A 10,442-nucleotide genomic window follows, 5' to 3' on the forward strand; every position below is an offset into this window, starting at 1 on the left:
CGGCCACTGCACTCCAGTCTGGGCGACAGAGTGAGACTCCAACTCAAAAAATAAAAATAAAAAAATACATTCTACGCAGAACATATTGACCACACACTATTCTTTTTTAATGATAAAAGAGGTACTAACAGAATTTTAGTATCATCATAACAATAAAGTATTATGCAATATTGGGGGAAGATCTGGTTATTCAATCTTCTCCTTAATTGAATTCTATGTAAAGAGAAATTTGCTATAGGACTATTTTTAATATAAAAAGTAACCTGACCCAAAAGAAAATGTTTAGGAGATAACCTGAGACATTAGACTAGAGATGTAAACAATCGAAACCAGGGTTCCTGAAACTGGCATTAAAATATTGGAATAGTAATAGTAATCTAAAATGCCATTTTGCCACATCTATTGATATTAAACAAAATATTAGAGAAGTTAAGGCTTTCAGACTAGAATGGGGTAAAAAATGATTTGCATACAATTCAAAATAATCATTGATAATTTTTTAAAATAAGCCTATAATTTTAGAATTTAAAGTAATTCTTCAAAATGAAGCACATCACTGGTGAGTCAAGTATGTTCTCTGCAGGCAATCCAGTGCATTTTATGACAAAAATTTAGCCCCTTTAGGAGTCCTTGATTTCTCATTTCTCTGGGGACCTCTCACCTGCACTGGCCTTTTCTGTACGAAGGAAGGTAAACACTGACTTCAAAGTGCCGTCACCACTCTGCTGGGAAAAGCAAAGAAAGGTGGCCCAGAGAAAACCACAGAGTCCAGTGTAAGCTGTCCTCCAGTGAACAGGAACCAGGCTGAAGTTGGTCAGCTGGAACAGAGAGACAGCCTCTGTTAGGGCTATTTGTAAACCAAAGCCATGAGTTAATAGTCTGAGTAGTTTGAAACTCACCTGGACAAAAGGCCAGTACATCAGTCCACTCTGGAATAAAGTAAAACTTTATTAGAATGCCTTTTAACCACACAAAACAATCGCACAGTACTTTCTTTAAAAGATCAAGAACTACCAAGCAGACAGGATGCTGAGGTGGCATTATATTTCTGACAAAGCTGATTGAGTTAGACTACTTAAGGCCTCTGGAGTAGAGGGGGTGGGGAGTTGGGGGGAAAAACTGTGCAGTACAAGACACTTGTATTCGTTTTATTTACACGTATAGGTCCAGAATGAAAAGACTACCAGAATCAGTACCAATTCTGGAAAAAACCACTTTAGAAACAACAACACAGCTGGATGCAGTGGCTCATGCCTGTATCACAGCATTTTGGGAGGTGGAGGAGAGGACTGCCAGAGCCCAGGGGTTCGAGACCAGTCTGGGCAATTAGGTGAGACCGCATCTCTACAATAAATTAAAAAATTAGCCACGCGTGGTGGTGTGTGCCTATAGTTCCAGCTACTTGGAAGGCTGAAGCGGAAGGATCGCCTGAGTCCAGTAGGTTGAGGCTGTAGTGGCCATGAATGTACCACCGCCCTCCAGCCTGGGCGACAGAGAATTCCAACTCAAAAAAAAAAGAACAAAATATCTGTATACTATACCTTTAAGGACTCCAGCTTTTTTTTTTTTTTTTTGAGTAGGATTCTCACTGTGTCACCCAGCTGGAGTGCAGTGGCATGAACACAGCCACTGCAGCCTTGACCTGCTGGGCTCAGGTGATTCTTCCACCTCAGCCTTCCAAGTAGCAGGAACTGCAGGCGTGTGCCACCACACCCAGCTAGTTTTTTATTGTAGAGACAAGGTCTCGCCAAGTTGCCCAGGCTGGTCTTGAACCCCAGGCTGGTCAATTGTCTCACCTCTCCCTCCCAAAGTACTGGGATTATAGGAGTGAGTTACTGCACCTGGTCATTTTTTCTTTTTACTAATTTGTATTTTCTAAAGTTTCTAAAATAAACAGGTGTAATACAAGCTTTATAATATGTATTTTCATATTTTAAAATATGTACTAGATATGTATTTTATATTTAAAGTATATATTCATTTAAGAATTTGGCTGGGCGTAGTGGCACATGCCTGTAATCCCAGCACTTTGGATAACCAAAATGGGTGGATCACTTGAGGCCAGGAGTTCAAGACCAGCCTGGGCAACACAGCAAGACCTTGTCTCTACAAAAAAAAAAAAATAGCTGGGTGTGATGGCATGCACCTATTTATAGTCCCAGCTACTCAGGAGGCTAAGGCAGGAGGATCACTCGAGTCCTCAAGTTGAAGACTGCGGTGAGTCATGATCATGCCACTGCACTCCAGCCTAGGCAATAGTGTGAGACACTGAATTTAAAAAAAATAATGTAATACTTTAGCAAAACTAATCAGAAGACTAAACACAGCCAAAAATGGCTTTACTTCCTAGGGCCATTTTTTTTCTTGTCAGAACACAGTATTACCAGCTCTTGGTCTCTTATACCCAGTCCCCACAAAAAGAGATCAGGACTCCTACAAGAACTGGCTAATCCCAGGGCTGGGGCAGGGCAGGTATAAGGTACAACGTACAAGCTAAGTCTGGAACATCTTGCTATGCCAGGCAGTAAGGAGGTGATTTAAAAAAAATTTTTAAAGGGAAAAAGATGGGGGATGTCACTAGCTTGAAGGAACTCCCACTGGCCAAATCTAGGACACTTGAGCACTAAAAATAATGAAACACAAGAATGAACTCTTCTCTGTGTATCTGGAAATCCAAAAGGCATTGGAATTTCACAATTCCCAAACTGAACTCACCTTATTTTTTTTCTCCGATTGGTTCCCGTTTAGGGAAAACTCTCAAACCACAGCAATCATCAAACACAGAAGACTTCTGTGATCAAAGGGGTGAGGGTTTTCCCCACACACCAAACAGGGACCCCAGCTGTCCTCCAATTCAATTCTGACACTATCTACCCAGAGACGGTGTCAGATCCCATAGGGTGGGGGCTTGGTTCCTAAGACTCTCCACCTTCAGAAAGTGGAGGCCAATCAAAAGCCCAGGCCATTGGAACTTCTGACAGACCAGCTTCAAGTTGGGGTTCCCATGACCCCTCCTGGGGTTCAATTAATTTGCTGGAGAGGCTCACAGAATTCAGGGAAACTTACTTAAGTTTACTGGTTTATTAAAAAGGACATTACAAAGGATACAGATGAAGAGATGCATAGGGTGAGGTATGGGAAAAGGGCATAAATCTTCCACGGCCTCCCTGGGCAATGCTCTTCAGGAGCTACCACATGCTCAGCAACCTGGAAGCTCTCCAAATGCTGCCCTCTTGGGTGTTTATGGGGGCCTCATGACATAGGCATGATTGACAGCCGTGTAGAGATGTGATTGGACAAAAAAAACACATGACCTAAAACCAGCAAGGCCTGCCTGCTCAGACTTCTGTTGCCCTCTCTGTGCAGCATTGCTTCCTCTAGGGTATGTGGCAGAACCCTCTATGGAATGAGGGTCTTTTGACCCATAATCAGGTTAGAGTCCTGCCTTGGGTAGCTGAAAGGAGGACAGGAGAAGCCCAGAGAGAAATTTCATTTCTTGAGGGCTAAATTACCCAAAGATTAGAACAAGGAACTGGGTGCAGTAGCTCGTGCCTATAATCTCAGTGCTTTGGGAGGCTGAGGCGAGAGGACTGCCTGAGCGCAGAGGTTCAAGACCAGCCTGGGCAACTTGGTGGGACCTTATCTCTACAATAAATCAGAAAATTAGCTAGGTGTGGTGGAGCATGCCTGTAGTTCCAGCTACTTGGAAGGCTGAGGCGGAAGGATTGCCTGAGCCCAGCAGGTCAGACGCTGGGGTGGCCGTGAGCATGCCACTGCACTCCAGCCCGGGCAACAGAGTAAGACTCCAACTCAAAAATAAAAAAAGACTCAGCTCAGGCAGAGCCTGCTCCAGGAAGCCTTCCTTGATTCCCACCCCCACACCTCCTCCTTGTGCTAAGAGCCCATGGACTCTGGGACCCTAGAGTGTTTCTTATGGGATTCTAGTTTTCTAGTTGGATCTAGCCTACTAGACTCTAAGTCCCTTTAGGAAAGAATCTAGAGGCCGGGCGCAGATTACAGGCTCAAGCCTGTAATTCCAGCACTTTGTGGGGGCTGAGGCGAGAGGATTGCCTGAGCCCGTGGGTTTGAGACCAGCCCAGGCAACTTGGTGAGACCTCATTTCTACAATAAATCAAGAAATTAGTCAGGCGTCGTAACGCGCACCTGTAGCTCCCACTACTTGGAAGGCTGAGGCGGAAGGGTCGCTGGAGCCCAGTAGGTCGACATTGGGGTGGGCATGAAACTCCAACTCAAAAAATAATAATAATAATAATAAATAGAATCTGTTTTGTTGGTGTTTTTTGGTGGTGGTGGTGGTGTTGTTTTTGAGTCAGTGTCTTACTCTGTTACCCAGGCTAGAATGCAGTAGCTTGATCACAACCCACTGCAGCCTCAACCTTTCGGACTCAAGCAATCCTCCCACTTCAACCTGCCAAAGTACTAGGATTACAGACATGAGCCCCTGTGCCTGGCTAGAATCTGTGTTTTATATGTTTCTTTTTTCTTATCTTCCCCTAACACCTCTTATCGTGCCTGAAAGACAGTTTCTTATTATGAGAGATTTACAGAAAAGTCTCCAAACGGGCTAGGCCCCAGATTGCTGGTACCCCCTTTCTTGTCATGGGTGTAAAGGAGACTAATTGCTGCAACCACTGGTTTTTTAAAAAAAGGTATGCAAAGGTCTCTGTGTTTCTGCCCAGAGAGGCAGCCTCCATCAAGGGAGAAGACTCTGAAATATCTATAAATCCCTGAAGAAAGCCCCTTTCTTTCCCAATTCTGCTTATAGCTTTTTTTTCAAATGTTACATGTATATATTTCCATAGGCTAGATGACATAATGGGAAAACTTGCTTCTTTTTCCAAAATAAAACGAAACAAAATCACATTTGGCTGTCACCATGGGCCCACAATCTCAGCCCCCAGAGAAGTAACAAAAGTTCTGAAGGAGAAGTAACAAAAGTTCTGAATGCCCTTTCTTCATAGTTACTGTCCCTCAGTGCAGGACCTCAGGGGAAGCCGACATCAAACCTCCCTAGCCTCTGCCGCTAGAAATCATGTGGGTGATTCTTGTTCCAGGGCTTGGTACCATCCAACAGAAAATGCTAGAAGCAGTACAGGTAGTAGTTGGGTGTGGCTTGGCCCTGCTGTTGATAGGGAATTAAGTACATGGGATGCCCTAGGCCAGTCTGTGTACATTCTGGAATCCTAAAGATTCATCTCATTGTGATGAACAGAACCTAAGCATCTTTGATATTGACAAGTCTTCAGGACAATTTTCAATAAATCTTCACTGAATAAATGAGTAAATATTTGTGGAACTGGATTGCATAGACTTATGCTGAGCTAACAGTACAAGCTGACTTGCTTTGAGCCTAGGAACAACCCTGGGAAACATTATCCTTTGCTGTAAACACCATTGTGATGTTAAGGTTTTTTTTTACAGGACTCAGGTAAACACATACCTGGAAATCCCAACTCTGATCGGACGTGGGAAGGAAACCATGAAGTCACTCACATTCTACAATTCCTACTTTGTAAACAGCTCCAAAATGTACAAAGCGGATTGTGATCACTACAAGTAAATATAATACGGTTAGAAATCACTGTGAACACTGACTAAAATTCAGAGATGTTATTTTCTTTCTGATTCATGTGAAGTACACATTCTTTTTTTTTTTTTTTTTTTTTTTTTGAGTTGGAGTCTCACTCTGTCGTCCAGACTGGAGTGCAGTGGCCGCTCCCGGCCACCGCAGCCTCGGCCTGCTGGGCTCCAGCGATCCTTCCGCCTCAGCCTTCCTAGTAGCCGGAATTACAGGCATGTGCCACCACACCCAGCTGATTTTTTGATTTATTGTAGAGATGAGGTCTCACTGCCCAGGCGGGTCTCGAACCCGCGGGCTCAGGCAATTCACTCACCTCAGCCTCCCAAAGGCGCGGGATTACAGGCTGAGCCACCGAGCCCGGCTGAAGTACACATTCTTAAAGGCTCTCGTCATCCATCTATCAAAACAAATGTAAGATTTCTTTGTCAAAATATTGCACTATGCCAACAAAAGTAGAGCCCTAGTTTAAAAATGGTTTTATTAAAATATGCTTAATGTTTAAAATACACAAAAAGAATCCTGATTTAATCAAATGAATATCAAATTATCACATGTACCCCCAAAATGTGTACATCTAATATGTATCAATTAAAAATGTATTTTTTTTGAGTTGGAGTCTTACTGTTACCCAGGCTGGAATGTGGTGGCACACTCCTAGCCACTGCAGCCTCAAGCAACTGGGCTCAGGCAATCCTTCTGCCTCAGTCTTCCAAGTAACTGGAACTACAGGTGTGTGCCGCCAAGCCTGGCTAATTTCTCTTGATTTATGGTAGAGATGAAGTCTCACCAAGTTGCCCAGGCTGGTCTCAAACCCCTGGGCTCAGGAAAGCCTCTCGCCTTGGCCTTCCAAAGAGATGAGATTACAGGTATGAGCTACTATGTCCGGTCAATTAAAAACTTTTTAAGCCTCTAAAAAATGATACACACACAAACACACACACACACAAACACACACACATACACAAAAAGATATCAATTGCATTTTCAAGAGCCTGTCTTACCCTATATGTATTCCAGAATTTCTGTTTCAGATCCAAAAATATGTCATCCTTTCCCTGGAGAATGCTCATACCTATTTGCAAAAACAGACACCAAAAAAAAATTTAAGATTCATAAGGAAGATACTGTGTAACAGTTTATGTTCAAGTTTCCCATTCCAATATGCAAAGTAACCACCACTATCACTCATTCCCCATGTCCCTTCTGATCCAACAGTGAAAAGAACTCAACAGGCATTCGAAACTGGATAAATTTTAAAGGAATGACAAATATGAGGTGAGAATAGCAGAGTATAAAAGTTATAGAAAGCCCAGGCGTGGTGGTTCATGCTGTAATCCTAGCACTTTGGGAGGCCAAGGTGGAAGCACTGCTTGAGCCAAGGAGTTCGAGACCAGCCTGGGCAACATAGCGAGACCTCATGTCTACCAAAAAATAAAAAATAAAAATATCAGTCAGGCATGGTGGTAGCCTTAGCTACTCAGGAGGCTGCAGCAGTAGGATTGCTTGAGCCCAGGAGGTCGAGGCCACAGTAAGCCGTGATTGTACCACTGCACTCCAGTCTGGGTGACAGAATAAGAGTCCAACTCAAAAGAAAAGAAAAGAAAAATGATTTTTTTCCAAACACTGTAAGAACTCACAAAACAATCGTGTTAGGATAATGAAACTATTGGTAACTATCTTTTGAACTTTTTGTGAAATGTTTAAAATTTTAAGAATATATTTTTTTCTGCCAGGCACGGTGGCTCATGCCTGTAATCCCAGCACTTTTGGAGGTGGAGGCAAGAGGACTACCTGAGTCCATGGGTTCAAGACCAGCCTGGGTAACATGATGAGACCTATCTTTACAACAAATCAAAAAATTAGCTGGGTGTGGTGGCACGCACCTGTAGTTCCAGCTACTTGGAAGGCTGAGACAGAAGGATCGCCTGAGCCCAGCAAGTCGAGTCTGCAGTAGCTGTGAGCATGTCACTGTACTCTAGCCTGGGTGACAGAGTGAGATTCTGACTCAAAAAAATTTATTTTTTTCTTTTAAAAACATCTTGTGGCCCCGTGGATGTTCTGGTAACTACAGACTTCCCATCAGTATTATTCTAATAAAAGTTTGAAAGTGGAGCAATTCAGGCTTCCTAAAAACATTTTGAAAGCTCTGATCTTCAATATCCCTGAAAAAAAATTCAGGGAGCAAGGATAAATCTCTTCTATTTTTGGAAGGGTATAAAAATGACAGTGCTTTAAAAATTCTCCCCCAAGCTGGGTGAGGTGGCCCACACCTATAATCCTAGCACTTTGGGAGACTGAGGTGGGAGGATTCACCTAAGACCAGGACTTTGAAACTAGCCTGGGAAACATAGCAAGACTGACTCTACAAAAAAAAGAAATGAGCCAGGCGTGGTGGTGGTGTGTACCTGGTAGTCCCAGCTACCCGGAAGGCTGAGGTGAGAGGATCACTTGAGCGCAGGAATTTGAGGCTACAGTAAGCTATGATCACGCCACTGCACTCCAGCCTGGACAACAGAGTGAGACTCTGTTTCAGGAAAAACAAACAAACAACAACAAAAAAACTTCCCCAGCTCTGTCAGAGGAAGGAAAAATAAAAGCTGTACCAGTCAGGTGAAGAGGAGTCTTACAAGACTCATACGAAAACCCAGCAAAATACTAGTACCACTGTGTTCTACCTACCCAGCATTAAGGTGCTAAGCCCTTTCCATGTGGAATTTCATGTGCCCCTCCTAACAATTTGCTAAGGTAGGTACAGTTACAAAGCAGGAAAAGAACTTAGTGAGGTTAATAACAGACCAAGTCCAACTTAGATGTCTGATTCCCAAGTTAGACCTCTTAATCTGTTACTACACTGGCTCCCTAAGGTGGCCCAGCACAAAAGATCATATGATTAATGCAGTTTCCAAGTAGGACCTACACAAACATCCGATATGCCCCCTTCCACCTTTCCCCTTCATTGTAACGTGAGGTGAGTAAAACTGGACCAGAAGTCTGAAAAGCAAAAAAAAAAAAAAACCCAGCAATCTGGGCAGGATCAGGGGCCTCAACCTGAACTGCAGGCTTCCCCAGCCCTGAAATTGCAGCATCTTCCAATTTCAGACGAACTGACAACGCTGTCACCATTAGAGCATCAAGATTAAGAACATGGCTGTGAGTCTGGACAGTGCTGTCTTTGGGCGAGTCACATAATCCCCTTGAGACTTAGTTTCCTCATTTGTAACATGGAAATCATAAGAGTATCTGCTTCACTTGTTGTCAGAGGATTAAATAGGAATCTGGTCCCAAAGTCCCAACCTCTGGTTCCCAACCCCTCCATCACTATACAAGGCCACTGTAGTAATAGATACAAGGAATCTCTTAAGCTGTTTTGTTATGTTTCTTTTTTTGAGTCATTACCCAGGCAGGAGTGCAGTGGACCGATCATGGCTCACTGCAGTGTTGACCCTCCTGGGTTCAGGCTATCCTTCCACCTCAGTCTCCCCAAAAGATGGGACTACAGGTGCATACCACCATGCTGGCTAATGTTCTTATTTGTAGAGAAGTGGTCTCACTATGTTGCCCAGGCTGTTCTCGGACTTCTGGGCTCAAGTAATCCTCCCACCCTGGCTTTCCAAAGTACTGGGATTATAGGAAGGTGCCACCGCACCAGGCCAAGGTTCTTTTCACTGGACTCTGCAGAATGCACACCTGTTTGTAAATTTGGTCTAGAATTCAGTCATGTCCTGGGGACTAGGCACTGACCTTCTGATAAACCAGGAGGTCCCCACTCGGGTTGTCTAGTCTCCTGACCCCACTGATGCCATTAGCATGTGGTTAGCTGACACTGCAACAGGTAACCATGTCTTTTGTGTTTCCTATGAAGTCAGCAGGGAAAAGAACTGAATCTGACCCCTACAAATAAGATCCATGGGACAAATTAGGTTTCTTCAAGATGGTGGCTTGCCTACCCTAAACCCAGCTTAAAAAGCACCGATAGCCCCTAAGAAAAGTCCCCTTCCATTCTGGGGAGAGTTTGTGATTCCCAATGCCAAGTTAAGGTCCAGGATTCATAGAGGGGAATTTCTGAGGGATATCGGTGTCCCTCCCCAATTCCCCACCCTCTTCAAGGCTATAGCGATTGCTCTGATGACAGTGGCCACAGAGCCCCTTCCATTGCTCTTAGTATTTAGGCAGTAGGGATGGTTCCCAAAGTCAGGCCCCCAAGTCCCAGGGCGGACTTTCTGAAAGAGCTCCCAGGATCCTCACAGGTAGAGTCTCTATGACAACGGTCCAGGGTCCTCTCACATTTTCCATGGGACCCCTGTGGAAATATCTTGTTACCAAAGCAGGAAAAGGACCTTGAGCATGAATTTTCTGAAGAACCAGGACGCCCAGCGTGGCAGGTCCCTTACATTTTGTTGGATTTTTGCCTCCTGAGCCCTCAGGCATGAATTTTCGGAGGAGCAAGACGGCCCCCACCCCACGACTGGCTCACAGGGACTGCATCTGCTGTGGTTTCGAGCTGGGGTCTCCTCGATTTCCTCAAAAATTTCTAAGGGAAAATAGACCCCCAGCTCTGCCTAGCCTCGGCCTACACCCAACCCCAGCATCCCAGCACCGACCCTAGTCCCCTCGATCCCTGACCTGGGGGACCTCCAGCTCCCCAATTTCCCTGGATCCCCAGCCAATGCCCCCCAGCTTCTCCCCATCAGTTATCCGGGCCTGCAGCCCCCGCCCCGACCTGCGGCTCTTTCTTTGGCCCTCCCAGCCCTGTTCCCACAGACCCGCTCCTGCCCTGTTCCTAGCTCCTTGCAGCGCCCTCCCTCCAGCCCCTCGATCCCCTCCCCGGCCTCCAGTCCCC

At 44.8% G+C, this 10,442-nt stretch overlaps 1 protein-coding gene across 1 annotated transcript; it reads right to left on the reverse strand.

The window, feature by feature from the left end:
• Positions 1-29: 29 nt before the first annotated feature.
• On the reverse strand, positions 30-6,672 carry MPV17L (MPV17 mitochondrial inner membrane protein like). Its single transcript, XM_008064853.1, has 3 exons — positions 6,604-6,672; positions 900-929; positions 30-818 (listed from the first exon to the last, which is right to left on the reverse strand). Exons 1-3 carry the CDS (start codon positions 6,670-6,672, stop codon positions 639-641), a joined length of 279 nt encoding a protein of 92 aa, XP_008063044.1. The 3' UTR covers positions 30-638.
• Between the last annotated feature and the right edge of the window lie 3,770 nt (positions 6,673-10,442).

The sequence above is a fragment of the Carlito syrichta genome, unplaced genomic scaffold (genome assembly GCF_000164805.1).
Source record: "Carlito syrichta isolate Samal-C Ts95f unplaced genomic scaffold, Tarsius_syrichta-2.0.1 Scaffold308086, whole genome shotgun sequence".
In the NCBI taxonomy this organism is placed as follows: domain Eukaryota; kingdom Metazoa; phylum Chordata; class Mammalia; order Primates; family Tarsiidae; genus Carlito; species Carlito syrichta.

Bases quoted from the DNA above. Each gene is read 5' to 3' on its own strand.
- MPV17L (XM_008064853.1), bottom strand. From the start codon at position 6,672: ATGAGCATTCTCCAGGGAAAGGATGACATATTTTTGGATCTGAAACAG. The intron at 930-6,603 runs GTAAGACAGGCT...ACTTTATTCCAG, and splicing joins AATTCTGGAATACATATAGG to AGTGGACTGATGTACTGGCC. The intron at 819-899 runs GTGAGTTTCAAA...TCTCTGTTCCAG, and splicing joins TGTACTGGCCTTTTGTCCAG to CTGACCAACTTCAGCCTGGT.